The 19,642-nt window shown below is 43.2% G+C and overlaps 1 protein-coding gene across 5 annotated transcripts in view; it reads left to right on the plus strand.

The window, feature by feature from the left end:
- The window catches only part of Piezo2 (piezo type mechanosensitive ion channel component 2), a 340,070-nt gene that overhangs the window by 62,562 nt on the left and 257,866 nt on the right, over nucleotides 1–19,642 (plus strand). For all 5 annotated transcript variants that reach the window (XR_007594600.1, XM_050157961.1, XM_050157964.1 and 2 more), the window contains exon 2: nucleotides 1,731–1,826. Coding sequence is in view for 4 of the 5 variants with exons in the window: in XM_050157961.1 (XP_050013918.1) it covers nucleotides 1,731–1,826 (96 nt within the window). In the remaining variant the exon portion in view is untranslated. The remainder of the gene's footprint in view (nucleotides 1–1,730; nucleotides 1,827–19,642) is intronic.

Here is a 19,642-nt window from a genome sequence, read left to right on the forward strand (position 1 = left end):
ATCCATTTCTTCTATAGTGTCTTCAGTGCCTGAGATTCTCGCTTCTTCTCTTTTATTATGTTGGTGAAACTTTCCTCTGAGGTTTCTGTTCAATTTCCTAAACTTTTCATTTCCAGATTTCCCTCTTCAGGCCCCAGTTTTGGGTTTTCCTCACTGATTCTGTTTATGCTTTCAGGTCAGGTCTTGAACTGTTTTATTCATTTTCTTCCACTGTTGGCTTGTATTTTTATAGATTTCTTTAAGAGAATTATTAATCTCCTCTTTAAGGACCTTTGTCATATTCATAAAGGCTATTTTAAGGTCTTTGACCTGTTCTTCAGCTGTGTTGCAATTCTCAGGGCCTACAGTTGTAGGTTTGCTGAGCTCCAATGAAGACATATTGTTCTGGCTGTTATTGTGTTTTTACCCTGGCGTCTAGGCTTCTAATTGTAGTTCTACGTGGTGCTGTTTGATCTTGTCTTTGTTGGGTGGTTGTTTTATTCCTTGGTTTCTGTCACCCTCTTTATTTCTTAGGACCGTGTGGTGGCTTTGTGTTGCTTGGTAGGGAACCCTTCTAGGATTCTGCTATTCGTGGTCACTGGGAGGTCTGGGTAAAATGTATTTCTAGGTATTGGGAGCTGACTCTTAGGAATGGGGATGGACTAGGAGCAGGTGCTGAGGGAGCCCTTAGGAGGGAGGAAGCAGGTTGTTCCACCAGTACATGCTTGGTCCCCTGGGAATGGGGTAGAGAGTGAGGAGAGGCCACAACACGTGGTCTAACACAGAGCTGGGCATGAGATTTGAGATTGAATTTGGAGGAGCTGAGGCAGAGTGAAGAGCTTCCCTGATTCCCTGACTGGAGTGGACTGTCATTTCCTAGGGAATGCCTGCTGGAACTGGGGGCTGGGATAAAGACATGGGTGGAGAGAAGGAAGGGTTAGGAGGAAGATCTGTGTGATCCACTTGAGACAGGGGCTGAGAGAGAGGGCAGGTCTCAGCAGGTGAACTGCCTCAGAGGCGAGACTGGGGGATTGGATTTGGAGGAAGAGACAAGAGGGTGGAGATCTGTAGTTAGCCTCCCTGCTCTGCTCCCTTATCAATTGTTCCTCTGTCTATAGCGGCTGCCCCCTATCTTTTGCCTAGAGAATGTAATGCACTGATGATTAAGGTCACTGTTGACAGGTAAGATGACTGTTGTGATATCATTATTGTTTTCCAGGTGTTTTAGGGAAGCTCCTGTTCTGTCATCCACTCTCGCTACTGTCTTTTTATGATTTGATCATTTTTCTTTGATTTTTCATGTTTTTCTTTTCCCCTTTGGCAAATAGACTATAGGCTTTTGCTTTATGGATACAGTTAAATTCATGGAGAACATAGCAGGACAGTCAATTTTAAGCCCAATAATGATGTGGCTTCATTTGTCTGTAAAAACATCTTCTTCTCAACGCTTTCTGTTTTTACGCATTTTGATATTTTGTACTTATTAACCAGTCATTATTACTAATTTTAATGGAGTTATTCTGTTAAATTCATTCTTAGAATTTAAGAACAGAGACTAGGTATTTTAATTATTTTGTTTCACACCGTATTCAGTACAATGGTGAACACAGAACACTATTTATTCCTTTGAGATTGACTTGCCTGTTTAGAGAGAGAAGCCATGTGATTTTTGAAACCATTGCCCGTGAAGCTGTTGTGTTGGCCTGTGGTTATTAATACCATTCTCCCCTCTTCTCTCTTCCCAATCACAGCGTGTGCATTCCGATACAATGGGCTCTCCTTTGTCTACCTTATCTACCTCTTGCTCATTCCTCTGTTCTCAGAACCAACCAAAGCAACGATGCAAGGTAAGAGACTCTGCGACGCCGCAGCACAATTACATGACTTGGTTATGCTTCTGGACTCCCTGGGTTTGTCTTTCTTCAGGGAGGAGGCTATTATCTGGGCAGCAGGGGTGGGGGTGGGTCCAGCATTGTAATCACTATCAGGTAAAATAGAACAAAGTTGCATGGGTCTTTGTTACTTCCACGGCCATTCTCCCTATGTGATTTTTTACTGAGTCAGGAACCTTACTAAGAAAGTCTGGAATTCTGTGGTTCGTGAAAACTATCTCAGAGTGCGGCCAATAAAAACAAGGCATGTGGTATGGCAAAACTGGTGTGTGCATTTGAATATTTTGTTGTTGGGGAGAATTTGGGCATTGAAAAGAGCAGAGCAACATCTGGCCCATTGAAGGCTTTCAGTGGGAGAACTGGGTGGAAGCCTGGTTTTCTGCTGTTCCTTGCTTCTACATCAGTTGAGTTTTTTTTTTTTTTAAACATATCCATCAAGTGCACAGTGAAAGCAGAGCTGTGTTGCCGAGAGCACCCAGAGCAGGTTCTTGTGAAGCTTTAGATCCTTGCTCATTGCTCTGCGAGGCAGAGAAAAGAACAGTGCTGGTTTTGCAGGAGTCTAACTAGCTAGCACATTCTGGTTTGTGCTCGCACTTACTGAAGGTCTTCCACAAATACAAAAACAAAGCTCCCTCAAGCTGGATTAAATATACTATTTTCACAATGCGTAGCATTACAAGCCATAAGGACCATGCCAAATTTTGCAGGTGAGAGAAACGGCTGTGTATTTCCATGACAGGAAAAGGCAATTAGGTTTGTCCTGACCTTCAGTGACATGGGAAAGGGCCATTTGTAATGACCCCCTTTTTACTGATGGGCTGGCTCTTCAGGAGAAATGGCAAAGACCATGGTGTACAAAGAACAGAAAAAAGGTTCATCTTTCTCCTTCTCCCTGGTCAGGGAATTTAATAATGCTTTGCACCGTCATTCTAGAAGTTAGAGCTACGGATGCTACACCGATTTTCCTCAGTCACGATAGCTCTGAGTTACTCACATGCTTAATAGACCAAATTAGGAGAAACTGAGTTTATGCAAATCCTTATCAGGCAGCAAATTCAGTGTTGATGGAGCTCCATCCACTGTAACCTTGCTCTAAAGAGTTCAACATAGGATTTTTGGCCCTGAAAAAAAGATTATCATGTTCAGGCAACTCCCGTTCCGGAACTTGAGGCACGTGCTGCAAAGAAAGGTTTTGTGAGCCTTCAGAACACAGTGCGTTCAAAGTGAGCACTTTTATATGTTCAGTTGAGGTCTTTGCTGCTCCTGTTCTATACAACATAGGCTCCTGCTCTATCTGGAGATCAGGTAACTAGAATACCTTTCATACTATTGTGACAGCCCTTGAATTTTCCTCTCCTCCCCTCAGTCAATACTCATGAATCTGTAACAATTTTAGAGGTATCCACTGGGCAAAGCCCAGTACACTGAGCCCTGTGACTGTCAGGAAGGAGGTATATATGACATAGAATCCAAAACTACAAATCCTCCGCAGGTGCAGACATATCCTGTGAATGAAAAGTTACAAGGTCAGTGCACAGAGAGGAACACAGGTGTCTGTTGCTTCTGGTCTTAACAGAACAGGTTCTTTAGGAAATCCCTACACCAGCACCCGGAAGCAGCATCCGGGTGTTTTGTCTTCCCATTTCCTGCATCTCAGCACCAGGAAACGTGACTGATGTTAACATAACGTAATCTTTGCTTGTTTAGGTAATCTGCATGATTTTTTTTTATGATCTGTAAGACTAAAAAATTCACACACTCCTAGGGGCCTTGGGAAAAGGCAAAGTGGAGAGACATTCCTAGGTCATATGAGGTTATGCTAGGAGTCCATGTATAGAAGCCAGGTACCTGTCACAGGAGCAACAGGGCCTTTCAGGGCAGATGCGGGCTCAAATGCACTGAGCTGTGAGTGTCTGAGTTCATAACCACATCTCAGGAATTATCCGACATTGGCCAAGCAAGCTCTGCAGTGCACCTCCCAGAAACACCATGTCCAAATCCATGTGTAAATTTGAATTGGCCCCAGGAGCTGATGCAAGCATTGTCCCTTGCCAAATTCTTTTTGACAGGCACACTGAGCTAGAAAAATGAAATGCAGTTGGAGAATTCTTGAGTTGAAATAAAGAGGTTTTGGGAGTGGTGAAGCGCATGGCAGCAGTAGCAGGGGCACCCTTCTGCAGCACACGGTCCTTTACATGGGAGCTCCCTTCCCACTGGGGACGCTAAAGCAGTGGTTCTCAACCTGTGGGTCGGGACCTCTTTTCACAGAGGTCACATATCAGATATCCTGTATATCAGATACTTACATCATGACTCATAACAGTGGCAAAATTACAGTGATGAAGTAGCAACAAAATAGTTTTATGGTTGGGGTAGTCACCACAACATGAGAAGCTGTATTAAAGGATCACAACCTTACAAAGGTTGAGAAGCGCTGCTCTAAAGTATTGTCAGATAGTCTCAGGACAGACTGAACTGTCCTTTCCTGCACTCCCTGGGCTTGTTTTCTGCCTAAAGCAACAATGAGTTAAAAGAGATCAGAGGTCACCTTCCAGTAATATTGTGAAGGGTTTGTGGAAGGCTAAGCACTTCATTAAACGGCTGAGATCGTTAAATGTGTGATTATCTCCGTAGGACCGAATCTTTTGGGGTTCTTTCCTAAAGCAGAAATGACTCTAGGTATTTTTTAAAAAGAAAATTTAATGTTGGAAGTTCATTAAAGGTGAAAAGAAAACCAGGAACCCAGGGAGAATGTTCTGGTGACACAGAACGAACCATCAACCAAGCGTCCATTTTTAACTTGGCTGAATATGCCTGGTTCCTGCAGGATGTGAGTTCTCGACTGTTCTAACAGAATACGTTCCTCTAGTGCCTCCTACATTGTCAGATTCTCTTCTGAAATGCATTGCGTAGTAGATACTTTGTTGTAAATGAGTTTTTCCTTAAGATGGCAGAGCCTCTTTCCTTGCTGTCTAAAGGCCTTTCGGGGGCAGTTCACAGTAGTCTCTTCCTGGTGTCACTAATGTCTGTCTGCCACTATAACCAAGCCCAAAGATAGTTGTTTTACAAAGAAGAAAGGCTTGCAGACGGAATTAGTAATTTAGAGATTTTAGTCAGTGGCCAGAGGACTCATTGCATTTGGTTTTGTAGAGAGGCAACATATTGTCTCAGGGAGTGCGGCGGAGGAAACTGTTGATTTCACGGCTGGGATCCAACAAAAAGAGAGCAAGGGATAAGCCTGGGATCTCGCAATCCCCCCTGAGGGCATGTGCCCAATCGTTTGATGGCCTGCCACATATATCTACCACTCAGAAGGGTCCCTTCTTCCTCCCTGTAGTGCCTACCAGGACTATACCTCAATATACAGGCCCATTACGGGCATTAAGACCCATTGAGAAGTCTGAAGGAAGTCACCTTACATAGACTCCTCCCCCTGACCAGGATAGCCTGGCTCCAATGGTCATCCAGTATGTGTTTCCCAGTCCTGAAGGATGGGTAGTCTCTGGGAGGGGGGCATGGAAGCTCCAGCCATCCCTATCCACCTTCCTCTCTGTGCAGTTCTGTTTTCCCAGCTCCCTGCCAGATGTGGCTTCGGGGACACTGCCAAGTCATGCTCTCACTGTGCAAGTTAAACTGGACCTCAGGTTCTGAGCATATTGTTGTAAATGTTCACTTAGCGGACACAGGTGAGGCTGGAAAGGCTGGGCACTCAGCACAGGAGTCCATGTGGTAGCTGCGGATGAGACATGACGATGATCCCAGCGCTAAAGTCCAAGAATGCAGACACTAGTGTATGGCACAGCCTTCGATAAACTCAACTGGGTACCAATTCATGCGTCTAAGTTTTCCCCTTAACGTATAGCTATCCACATTGGTTAGGGTTATTAGGCTCAATGAGGACCAATGAGTAGATAGAAGTGTGAGCAAAGTGTAAATCCATTCCACAGATATAGCTATAGAATCATGTATTTTTAATTTTTATAAAATTTCTTTATTTCTTCTATAAGCATTTTGTCTGCATGTATGCATGTACACTATGTGCATGTTTGATGCCCATGGAGATCAGAAGTCGTCAGAACCCTTGGAACTGGAGTTATGGATGATTTTGAGCTGCTGTGTGGATTATGGAAATTGAAGCCAGGTCCCCTGCCAGAGCAAGTGCTCTTAACCACTGAACTAGCTCACCAGTCCTGTATGTGGCTTTGCATTGCCAAATTTGTATATCACAATTTAAATACCCCCTCGAGAGTTCAAGCTGAAATACAGTTGCCTTGGTAATAGAGCAGAAGGTGAAAATATTTTAAAAGGACTGGTAATGAGGGCCCCACACTCACATGTGAATAAAGGGCATTATGGTGGGCCTTCTAGAAGGATGACTCTGTCTCATACATGTCCTCTACAGTGTAACTATACACCATATAGGCATGACCACATGTGTGTGTCATGCTCTTGGACTTCTTGGCTTCCAGAACTGTAAGAAAACAATCTCTGTTTTTTTTTGTTGTTGTTGTTGTTTTTTATTTTTATTTATTTATTAAAGATTTCTGTCTCTTCCCCGCCACCGCCTCCCACTTCCCTCCCCCTCCCCCANTTTATTTATTAAAGATTTCTGTCTCTTCCCCGCCACCGCCTCCCACTTCCCTCCCCCTCCCCCAATCAAGTCCCCCTCCCTCGTCAGCCCAAAGAGCAATCAGGGTTCCCTGCCCTGTGGGAAGTGTTTTTATAAATTGCATAGTTTCAGTTATTTTCTTACTGTGGCACAAATGGCTATTGTGCTGTGCTGTATAGTTCTCTCTGCCTGTAATGCATTTCTCTGGATTTTGAATTATGGCCATTTTTCGTACATAGATTCATTTCAATTGCCACATGCTTAGAAGCCTCTTTCCTCACTTCCCTAACAAAGCTGTCTTGTGTTATTCCCGCTTTCATTTGCCATGCTGTGAACCAGTCTTAATTTTTATCCATCCCATGAAGGTATTGGTTCCACCATGGTAATACTTGGACTTGGAAACCCTAGATGTGCATTTATATCTTTTTCTCTGGATGGTTCCTCAGTATCCCTCTATGGGCTGAGACTTCCCCGTGCCTGGGTGAAGCTCTAAGCATTTTGCAGAGTTGCTGGCAGTAGCAACTTCCCTGGAGACTTGAGCACTCCAACATTCCTTAGACCACTCAGTGTAGAAATTAAAATTATGAATATTATTTTAAACTAGGTCACTTTCCATGTGTACCATTGCCTGTAGAAACCAGAACAACACCAGTGTTTGAGAAGTTTATCTCTGTCAAGATCTTCATCCTCTTGCTCATATCTGCCTGGTCTGCTCCTGCCGTGGCTGTACCATCTCCCTGTATGTGACCATGGGTAGTATCCGGGTAAAGCCTACATTGCACATCAGTCTCTTTGGGCTCTTTGGTCCAATGCTAACTACTTTTAATTTTTCTTTTGGGCAAAGTCATTTAGTTCCAGGAGGATAATTCATATTTATCCCCTACCTCTATAATCCTTACCTCTCCCCAAAGACACACAGAACATCTTCAAACTACCACTGTGATTGCTACAGTTTAATTGTATTCACCAAAGTTCATGCACTGAAAACTTAATCTCCAAATTCACGTGTTGTTGATGTATGGAGGTGATTAGGATTGGATGAGGTCGTGAGGTGGGGGCAGGTCTCACCATTCCTAGCTGCTCCAGAGGAGAAGGATGGTTCTGATCTGGTGTGCAGGTCCTTCTCTCTTGCCATGTGATGCCCCGAAAAGGTAGCCACCAGATCCTGTGCAGCTATGAGAAACATGGTCTTGACTTTCCAGCCACTAGGGGCAGAGCCGAATAGGTCTCTTTATACATTTCCTGGGCTTGGATACTTGGTCCTAGGCACTCAGCATACACCGAGACAGCGAGTGCACAGCTGTTTCCCTCTGTGGCTACAAGCCACTTCTGTTGATACTGTGTTCTCACTCTGGGTTTCGCAAACAGCAGCTCCTTACCATCTAGGTGCATCCTGCATGTTCTTGGGGTCTTCTCATTGAAGCCCTTTTCCCTATAGCAAACTCTTCCAGCTTCTCCGACTTTATTTTTGTATCATCCACTAAGTGAAAAACCGCAGGTTGCAAATAAACACCTTTTGCCATTAAGTTCACTGGAGACTGAGAAAGCATTAGGCATGAAGGTCTCATCCTAGGTTGAGTAGTGTTTTGCCTCTTTTGCATAAACATCATGACAGCATGGATACACTGATATGTTTACTATTGTGCCTGGACTATAGGCAACAAACAATGCTTATAGAATGAATGAATTTACCTCACTGTCTGCTGCTCAAGAAACATTTAGGAACATAATTACTCTCCTCCATAAACTTTGTAACAGAAAAGCTGTACAATAGTTTATTGCATGCACGGGTCCTCTGGAAACAGAAGCTTGGGCTACGGCAGGCCATAGGACTGCTGTTTTCAATTTAATTAGAATCAGACAGTCATGAGTAATTGAAGACATCAAGTCTGCTAAAATGTTTTATGTGTCCAATTACAATGATGGGCATTTTATTTAAGCATGCAATACTGGAGGAAAGGAAATGAGGCCTTTCTTGCTGTTCATAAACAGAGTGCTTTGGGTTAAGGATTGAGACAGGCCTCCATTAAATTCTTTAATAGTGTGTAATTAATTAATAGTTAGTAACACATGGCCCAGTGTTTCAGATTTAGGAGGCTCTGAGTCCTTCATGCAGGCACACAATAGGTTTCTTATGCTGTACATTCCAAGGACAATGTACTGGTCAACGCGGCTGGCATTTTTTTTTCAGATGGAAGATATGTGCTAAAGCATATCTGGGTTGAAAGAAGGCAGCTCAGGTGCTCAATAAACTCAGTATTTTGAAGTTCAGCGGTACCTGTAACAATGTCAGAGTAATGCTGGATCCAAACATCTGTCATGGAGAAATCCTTCTCGTTTGCTAGTCTTCACTGGAAGACTATCTTAGTTCTCTGTAAATAACAGCAAAGAGTTAAGCGATTTATGAGGTCTTTAATGTTTGGCTCCTAGATATCTAATAGTATTTAGGCTAACTGGCCTGTTAATAGAGAACCATTAGCACTGTGTAGTAAGCACACCCTTTATTTGTATGCATCAGTTCATTTAATTCTCACAATGAACCCTTAAATGATATATTATTTCATTAAAAATATTCTTCCATGGTACTGGAGAGAAGGTCCAGCCACTTAGGGCACTCATTCTCACAAAGGCCCTGGGTTCAATTCCCAGTGCCCTCATAGTGGGTCACAACTATCTACAACTTGAGTTCCAGGAGATCTGATACCCTCTTCTGACTGTTGAGGGCACCAGGCAAATAAACAGTTCACATATATGCAGGTAGGCAAAATAGTCATGCACATGAGATAAAATAAATAAGCTAAAACCCGTATAATTCTTACAGATCTATATTGCAGGTGAAGGCTGGTTCTAGGTGGGTTGGCAGCAGGCCCAGTACACTGTGTGCACCGTCTGACTATTGGCCTCTATGGTGTCTGACTCATGCCTTAGGCAGGGCTAAGTCCTCCGGGGTCTTGAAAGAAGGATGCCTGGTCAGTTAGTGGAGCCTTTTGGCTGATAGCTTGTTTGGCTCTGAGCACGCAGGTCTGGAAAGACACTATGAGTCTATTTAAGGGGGCCGTAACAGATATTGATGTGGGCTGGTGACATATGTGTACATTACATAAGACAACACATCACATTAAGTGAGGCCGGCTTTGCCTTTCAGCAGATGTTAATCAAGAGACTGTCCTTCACCAGGCGCTGTGTTGAATTTTGTGGAGACTAAAGAGGTGAAGAAAGAGCGGTATTTCACTGGAGCGGCCTCTTCACACCCTGGGTTTCATGTCGCTGGCTGAATGCTAGCTTTCAGTGTAACTGCTTTTTGGGGAACTGCCTACTTAACCCCAGCTATGCTGTTACTTTTCTAAGGTGATTTCGGGGTACCCCTTGGCACTTGTCCAGAGACGAGGGAATGAAAACTGTCATGGCCAACCGCTGTCCCTGTGAGATAAATCTGGCTCTGGTAGCATTTGGAGTGGATGGGGATAAAACTGGTTATTAAATGAGCCATGTGGATTTCAAAAGGAAAAGGACAGAATGCTAAGTCCAACGCCGTGTCTGGAGGTTACTGCTCCTTGGGAGGGAGGCAGTTTGATGTTGACCTGAGGGAGAGTCACAGTGCTGATACACACGACAAGCGTATGATCGTCACGATGCTTGTGCAGGTGGATACCTGTGATTTCACAAGTTGCCAGGTGGGATGTCCAGGTGACTAGGCAGCATCTGAGGCACTCGTTAATTCTAGAACTACAAAAGGCAAGCACTGTCCTTAAGGTCCAGCTCATATTTTCCTGTGGACAGACAGGTGTTCTCCTGAAGGACATTAGTGACTTGGGCAACTGTCATCGCCAATTGCTGTATGTCAGACACTCTTGATTACTAAGTGATGGTTCTAGTGCTGCCGGCAATGTGCGCGCCCACAGTCCGGGGAAGGAGACACACATCCACCTGCAGTGTGCTATTTGCAGTACGTTGGAAATTGACGTCTGCTTGCTTAGCTCTCCAGTAAGTCATTTTGTTCACATGTGTTCTCACTGTCTGAAGTGATGGATGGCTTTTATTCATCCTTTTTGAAGGAGATTCGTTTATCTTTTGGGGTCTGTTGAAAAGAGATGCTTTCAGATGAAGGAAGCATCGTGTCCTAGACAGCATTAGCTGGTTTCTGCTGCAAGACCATCTTAAAAGCATCATGTGATGAATTCATGTATCAGGTGGGGATGTCACACACAGTGCTGGCCATTACTGAAGGTATTTCTAAGAACAAGGTAGTCTTCTTGAGCAAGATCCTACTCATTGTAACAGCGTGGGGATTTGTGTTAGGCTTGGGACCAGGGGCTAAACTGGCCACGCCCATCTCTTGCAGCCTTTCTCTCTCACTATAACCATAGCTGTGAAGCTATGTATTAATTAAGGCTTTCTTTTTACCACTTACATTGTTTATATACAGTATTTCTACTCTCCACCTCTTGCTCTGCAGTCACCTTGCCCTTCCTCTACCACTTGAGTAAAGAAGATGGTCTGCTAACAGGTGACGTGTAATGGTGTCCGTGTGTGTAGCTTCAGAGTTAGATTGACATCACCAGGCACAGATTTAGTCTTGTCGTTTTGTTTACACACTGGGAAAAATTCAGTTTAATAAACGTTCCATGTAACTGCATCCAAGTTTCACCAGGCTGGAGACGTGGATCTTTTCTGTATAGTGACTTTTAATTCTAGTTTTCATAACCTGGAGACCAGACTGTTGCTTTCGCATGATGTAAGTAGTGTCTCATGACTGGAGTTTGCTTTGTTTTATAGTATCTGTACTCCTTGTATTTTTCAAGAGCTATTTTGTAAACAGATGATGTATTTCTCCATTGAAAACACAATAAAAAAAACAGCACAAAAAAAAAAAAAAAAAGAAATGAGAACTACCGAGAGCCTATCTCTGAGTCTTTGGTCCTCTAACAGAATCTCAAGGATCCCTGAAGAACGTTTGGATCCCTGATCCTTCCCCAAGGAAGTTTACAGAATTCAAGTTAACCAGACACTAAGACATCAGAGGACTAATGACGTCATCTTGCTGTCTGTAAACTGGGTTCATCTGGACCAAATGTGCTCCCCTCCTCACTTTCCTCTATCCTCTAGTTCACACACTAGCATCATTTGCTTCCCTGGAGGGCAGTACCCCTGCCCCATGCTGATAGCATGGAATCAGAGACCGGCTGGCTACAGACATGAACCCCTCTCCCTAGGAAACTTCTAAAAAGGAAGCCTATCCCTGCCACATGGGTGGGCATCAACTCGCCTCAGAGCCCTGCCATGCTGTTTGTCTGTCTGTCTACACCATTAATAACTCTTACCCAAAGGATGATGAACCCCACACCTGAAACCTTTCGATAAGAACCTCATGCCCAGGGGTGGATGACATACAGGGATTTCGGGTGCCTTACAGGGACTTGAGTAACCTAGTTCTTTGCCAATGCCAGTAAAGTTGCCAAGGGAATAACACAAGAACTGTGCAGTGCCCGTTTATGCAGGTTTTACCTGAAGAGGGTTTTTTTTTTTTTTTTTTTTGCTGTTGTTGTTTTAAATATGTGGTTTGAGGCATTTTGTTTACATTCTCATTTGGAATAATTCTAAATCGCTTTTCTTTTTTGAATAAATCGCATTTATTTTAGTTTGGACCAAGACAGCAGTTCCTCTGATTCATTTACTCGCATTCACACTATAGCATTTTTAATCAATATTTTCTCTTCTGGGTGGGATCTCTTGCAGCATCTTGGAAGGCAGGGTTTCAGAGGGGTAGAAAAGAATGGGCTTTGTTGTGTTCTGTTAGCAACCATGAGCAGGTAAAATTCACAGCAGTTCTGGTTAACACTTGTAAACTTTTGCCAGAGTTATCTTAGAATGATCAAGAAGAAAAGCAATACTAACTAATGTAACCCCGAATAGGAGCCCTACTTCAGTAGGAAGTTGCGCTACTCTTATAAATTATTCCCCCCAACACATACTCCAAAAATATCTTATTCAAAGGTTCTGGCCCAGGCTACACTTATCCAGAATACTAGCAGCACCCTGAAAACAAGAAAAATGGTGTTCAGTTTCCCTACTTAAAGAGGCAAAGAGGTCTGTAACTTGTAAAGCCGTGTTTAGACATCAGAACGGAAATAGTAGCAGATATTTTAAAACACTCCTGCATCTGGTTTTTGTTATAAATAGTCTTAAGAACATTAGCCTTATTATTACAATGTTTTCGTATGTCATAATAAAGCAAAACGCAAGGAAATATTTAATTGGATAAATTACTTGGTGTTTCATTGCCGATAAGATCAGCTCACCACCAAAAGAAATGCTAACTAAACTAGGAAGTTCATGTCTCCATTTTCAAAATCAATTATGGGATGTTTAGGTTTTCTGCAATTTTGTAGAATGGGGCAGGTTATTATCTCACTGTTATTGTGAATTTAGCATGCAGGAAATTGGAGTGGCTTTTAGGCAAATAATTCTTGGTTCAGGAAATAGCAGGTTATTGTGTGACTACAGAAAAGATTCCGAGAGCCCCAAACATTTCTTTGGCTCAAATGGTGTCTATGAAAAACCTGCCATTTCGATTACAAGGTATTATTCATTTGAAGGGATTTCAGTTTGTTGATCTGTCCTTCAAATTACCCTGCATTAGCTATCGATAGACATTTCCTATAGTCCCTGGTCAGGCGTCGTGGGGCCCACTCAGCGTGCAATGGTGAGCAGGACACAGCTCTGTCACCTGTTGGCTCTGCACCGTTGGGCAAGCTACTGACATTTTCAGCTTTCTGCCTTCTATGTCTACTGAGTGCTTGACGTGTTCCTAGATAGAGTTGGTAAGACACAGCTTCACAGGTGACTATGAGCCAGGGGCTGTGATGTGTGCTCAGAAGATGCAAAAAGAGCTGTAGATAAGTCTCTTGGTCTGCCGTGGCCAGATACCTGAGAGAAATGCTTTAAAAGAGGAAAGCTTTCTTTTGCCTCACGATTTCTGGTTTTTTTTTGTTTGTTTTTTTGTTCGCGAGTCTTTTGTCATCAGTGCTTTGTGCCCAGAGTAAGACAGAGCCTCACATGGTGAATGCTAAGGTGGAGAAAGATACCTATCTCTTGGAGTTCAGCAGGGCAGGGCACTTTAAGATGTAAACTACAAAGACAGTGCTCCCAGTGACTACTTCCTCCAACTGGATCCCACCTCCCAGTTCCCTGTTGACAGAGTTAGCCCATAATCACCTCTCAATAGCCTTTGGTGGTGGGGGAAGGACACTTCCAGTCTAAACCAAGGAAGGAACTGTGGCTCTCCTCTGACTTAAAAAACTCAGGAGGGGGGAGGGAAATGGGAGGCTGTGGCGGGGAGGAGGCAGAAATCTTTAATAAATAAATAAATTAAAAAAAGAAAGAAAAAAAACTCATTGTCCCTTTAAGAATATGCTAGTGGAGGTGATTTACTACATACCTTTTTTCCTCTTTTTTTTTTTCTCAGCTTTGAAAGTAGCTTGCTTTGAAGCCTACAAAAAGACTAAGTTTGAATTTGTTCATTAGCCAGGATGGATGTGTTAATTGTGCAATCTCTTTAACACATCCATGTCCCTAGACTTGGACAGAGGTATGTGATATAACCTCTCAAGATAAAACCTTACACTGAACTTTCAGACTAGGTTAACTATAATCACAAGACAAGCAGGTGACGAGGTGCTTGCTAGAACCCAGGCAAGTATTCTACACAGTCCGTCCCTAGTCCTTACCTTTACAGAGCCAACGAATAATGCCCCGAACTGACAGTCTAAAAAGTTGTTTCACTGAGGAGTGCTTCTAATATCAACAGTGCAGTGACAGAGATTCAGTAGCTACTTCCTTACCCTACTGTATGCTTCTCTATAAAAAAAAGTAACAGTAGAAGTGCAGACATTATGTGTGCCCTCTTCTTACATTAGAACACCGAAGTAGACAATGATTGAACTCTAAACAGCTGTTTTGTAGAAGTTGTCGGTATTAAGCAGGAACAGATGCTGGTATAAAGCGTGTATTTGTTTTTTTTTACTTTGGCTCATTGGGTGTTGAGCATCTGAAGTGTGTTGTGCAAATGACTTGGTAGTGGAGCCACCGTTCTTTCGATCTGTGGCAAGACTCCTTCTCTTCTTTCCTGCATCCAGTTCTTAATTTTGCTTATATTCATTTTCTACACTTGGGTTTGCCAACGCTATGTACTGTCAAGTATTTGAGAGCAGGTCATCATAGTAGCCTCTGGTAGCCTAGAGCGAGGGCTATCACATCTTCAAAGGTGGCGTGTGACATCCGTCACAATGGCTTCTGTTAGGATTTGTCATGGCAGTCAGCTTTCTGCCACTGTGATGAAATACCCAGCGGAGATAATCAACTTATAATCTGTAAAGGTTTATCTTGGCTCGTGGTTTCAGAGGTTTCGGTCCAGGGTTGGCTGGCTTTGTTTCTTTTGGCCCTGGGATGATGCAGCATTTGGTGAGAGACTATGGTAGAAGAAAGTGCTCAGTAATGAAAGCAGGGAGGGGAGAGGAACAAGAAGGTCTGTGGTCCCTGGACTAGATCCCTGCTTGTTAAAGTTTCCACCATCTCCAGATAGTGCTGTGGACCAGAAACTATGCTTTCAACAGGCAAGCCCTTAAGGACACTAATCCAAATTGTAACATCTGTACACTCATGAGAATTCAGATTCCATTCCAGGGTCCCAGACCTCACAGGAACAAGACCCAAGTGTGGGAATATGCATTTAGGACTACATGCAGGCTTTAGTCTTTGGGTTGTCTTTCTTTCTGTCTTCCATAAAGTCTGTCCAGCTCTTAATATGGGCTCCTTCGGAATGTATAAACGACTGTCACTATCAAATATCAACCTTTTCACCTTTGTCACAGCATTCCTGGGGACACGTGTTATTTGAAAAACGAAAACTGTTTGAATGCAAGGGGAGCTGGACAAATTCTTCTCCGGATATCAGTGCGAATGTCCTTACTCTTGCTGTATGCTTGCCCAGATCCTTCACCAATCATGAAGCAGGCATTGGCTCTCTGCCTGGGGCATTGGCAGCAGAAGGCTCCTCTGAGTGTGCGTTTCAGCTGGAAGGGTCCACCTCACCTCAGGCTCTCCCTTTCTGCTTGTGAATATGGCTTCTATCTCCGTGAGTGGTCACTGTAGGTTCCATCTTATCCCCTTACCAAGTCCTGGGACGACTCTGTATGGTTCCACCCTAGAATGTTCTGTGAGATCGATCATCTGGCACTAATGCCATACTTAGTAACCCCCTAAATTCTTATTCTACATTACTTCCCCTGTCTCTGTACTGGCTTCCCTTCAATTTCTGGTCCTGAACATATGCGTATTAAAGCATCCATTTCCAACTCTATGTCTTGAGGGGTCTCTTTTCATGGTTAGATTGGTAGTTTAGTAGCTCTTACATGCTAACAATCCATCTTCTGATGCCAAGGGCAAACAGTAGTAGGGGACTCCTGGGAACTCCTGGGAACTCTGTCAGGAAGGCACAACAATACAGATTGTACTCGACACAGAGTCTTACCCAGAGGATAAGTGAAGACTGAGTTCTGACTCTTGTTATGCTGACCAAAGATGAATGTTCTAGCTTAGAACTGCATGACCTAGGATAGTAAGGAGTTCAACCATAAGGTGATTGGGCTATGCAGAAAATAGCATAGTGTTTTAGGAATATATGTTAGTGATAAACAATTTCTGAAAGAAGATGCCTACCTGTGTCTAATACCCTTTGCAGAATCCTCTTTACCTTCCTCAAGGCCCCTTGCGCTGCTTCTCAAACGTCGCCATGGGAGCTTCCTTTTGCCTTCCTCGGAAGACTCTTCCTTCCCACCCTCTTCATTCTCCTTGAGCGTTTGCCCTTCAGTTCACACATCATCATGGCCGGATTAGTGCAGCAGATCCTGTTGCGGGCCAGTGTCTGGGAGGGGGCTGACTGCATTGATCTCCATGGAGTATTTGGTCCACATAGGACCAATGGTTGAGATGAGCCATAGCTGTCTCCTCATGTACTGAAAGCTAGAAGGAGGCCAGGTCTGGCTCTTGGGGCCTTAGAGGCTGAATAAGCAAGCAGAGGTGAGCCAGAGCAGACTCTGATCAGAACCAGCAGGGTGGGGGTCACCTGCTTTGCTGCTGCATGCTACCTTATGCTCCCCTCTTTCCTTGGTGATTTGCTAGTTGTTTCTACTACCGGCTAGTTATTTATTTATTGCCAGACTCCTGGGACAGCTAGGCATGATCAGGAAGGAAAGTTGCACTATCAGCCCTTTCACGAAAACAGTGCTTTCCAACACTTGGCTGGTCCATCCTATCAAACCCAGAACAGTGCCAAGGTGCTGCGGGGGCTGCAAATGGCAGGGGTCGGTCCATCACTGCAGCATATGCTAGTCATCAAATATTCAGCAGCCGCGGCTTTTACAGAGGCTTTGTATGGGCTGCACATGGACTGCAGGGAATGAGGAGCCGAGCCTCTGAAAACTGGGTGTGGTAGAGCTTTGTGCTGGGAAAGGAGAGGCTGGCTAGTTGGGAGGATGAGTGATTGGTGAGTGGTTGCCTGGGAAATTTAAAAATATTTGTGGTTCAGAGATTTGCTCACTTTTTGGTGTTGTGTATAATATTCTGACACAAATGAATGCACAAAACCCTGTACATTCATCTACGTGACAATTTAGCATGGGAAGATGAGAATATGTTAATTATTGGAGCTGGGTGCAATGTGTTTGTTCAGTGTCTGACTAATATGTTTGAGACATCTACATTTTCCAACTAACATGTTGGGAACTAAAACGTCAACAACAACAAAAAGGAAATAGAAGCAGCCATCATAATCTACATATTCACTGGGCAGTGAGTGACCTTAGGGTTATTATGTTTAACTATAGAAGACACTTTGAAGTCTAAATACAGCTAAATTATCATTATTCACAGATTCTGAATTTGTGAATTCATCTCGCTGCTAAATATAGATTGCAACTTTCAAATCAATATCCAAAGTGTCCTCAGAGTCACTTCCAGGTGTGACCACAGAAATTTGAGTTGTCTGATGCTTTTGCTGGGAAATGGGGGTCTGGCTAAGTGGAAGGAAGGAAGGAAGGAACACTGGCCTGAGAAATTAAAAATATTTGTGGTATTTATGTTTTGGTATTGTTGAGGTGGCTAAAAGGTGAAACCCTATTTTCTTAAATCCCACATTTTTCACACTGTTGTACTTTTTAGATAATTTCATTTTTTTAAGATGACCCCCCACATAAGGTACTGCCATCCATTGCTCCTGGGTATAAGTAGGCTATGATTTGCCTTTGTCTTCAGCTTGCATAACAATGCTATGAGCCAAATGATGTTATTGAATCAACAACAAGTCTTAAATAAGGTTCCTTTAAACAAAGGCCTACAATGGCTGCTTTCTAAGTATTGCCAGGTCAGTGAAATATAGACCGAGCTTTGTGAAACTAGTTCCCCTCTAACAACGACTGAGTGTCCTCCAAGTCTGTTCAGAGTGCCCCGTGAGCGTCTGTGTACACTGTAAGTCAGCTGGACTTGTTTTCTGCTAGAAGGTGAGGGTTGGTTAAACTCAAATAAAAGACAGAAGGGGGAGAGGGAACCTTCATGTTACTCACCAAATGTTTGCAATTTTCTCTGAGATGGGCTGTGTTATAGCAAAGTGGAGAGGAACATGCCTTGGGAGACACTCCATCGAATGTTACCTGCTTTCTATTTAGTGATGGGCTCTGTTTATCTTGCATTTAGTAGTGTCTTCTAAGATTATGTTATGGAGATCTCAAATGTTAAACTTAAGAATCAGGTCTAATTGAGGTATCATCGTGGAGTTGGAGTTGATGTGTACAGGTACCAGGTTATGATAGTTACTTTTCTATTGCTGTGATACATCAGCATGACCAAGGCAACTTCTAAAGCGTTTAATTGGGCTATGGTTCTAGAGGGTTAGAGTGTTTGATAGCAGAATGATGGCAGGATGGTGAGGGCTGCATTGCTTCTGAGAGATCACCTCTGGATTCCCAAACAGGAAGCAGAGAGCATGCTGGGAATGGTGTTGGCTTTGGAGACCTCAAGGCTGTCCCCAGGGACTTGCTTTCTCCAAAAAAGTTTCATCAGCTAAGGACTAAGTATTCAAATATATGAATTTATAGGTTCATTCTCCTTCAAACTGCTGTATAGGTGTACTCCATTTCCCACCATAACCACATAAGTCTACCTCATCTCCCACCTTAATACATCCCTCTCTTTTTTATCCATCCTATTAGTTCTCTTCTACACTGTTGTTTCTACATTTGCATCGTATAGACCTATACAAATTTATGTATATAATATCTATAATCATAAATAAAAGAAAATATATACTAAATGTCTGTAGGAGTCTCTGCTCCCTTTGCAGACAGTAGAGTTACAAGGCACAAGAGACAAGAAGGAAGTTTGTCACAACATGACTCAATGGCTGGTGTCGGTTCAAACTTTGGGAGTCTGACACCAAGTGGTTCTTTGCATAGTTAAGCATGGTACAGTTTGTTGGAATTTATTCAGGCAATGATGACTTCAATCCCACCTGTACAACGAAGCAAACATCAATCTCCTCGAGGAACAAAGAGAGCTAAATACAGATCAAATGTGTGACATCAAAACTCCTTGTAAAGTACCTAAAAATAGATTCTATAGATTGACAGAGAAAAAAAAAAAAACAGCTTTACAATTGACTGAAAAAAATTTATGATAAGAATCTGAAGGAGTATCCAGGACCAAAACAGTCACTAGCCACACAGTTAATGGAAAGGTTGCAGGCTAGAGCAGATTTGGACAGAAAGTGGGTTTTGCATTCCTTCCCTTGAAGGAACAACTCTGTGTGCTTAATATTCCAGGTCCCCCTGGTGCATGTCTGTGAGCACAAAGACAGCTATGCCCCCTACATGTGTCTTTCTTTTTTTTTTTACTTTATTTATTTATTTATTTATTTATTTATTTATTTAAGATTTCTGTCTCTTCCCCACTGCCGCCTCCCCTTTCCCTCCCCCTCCCCCCTCCCATGTCAGCCCAAAGAGCAATCAGGGTTCCCTGCCCTATGGGAAGTCCAAGGACCACCCACCTCCATCCAGGTCTAGTAAGGTGAGCATCCAAACTGCCTAGGCTCCCACAAAGCCAATAGGTGCAG

This window comes from Alexandromys fortis, unplaced genomic scaffold, assembly GCF_014885135.2.
Source record: "Alexandromys fortis isolate MF-2015 unplaced genomic scaffold, M_Fortis_MF-2015_v1.1 scaffold_94, whole genome shotgun sequence".
Lineage (NCBI taxonomy): Eukaryota > Metazoa > Chordata > Mammalia > Rodentia > Cricetidae > Alexandromys > Alexandromys fortis.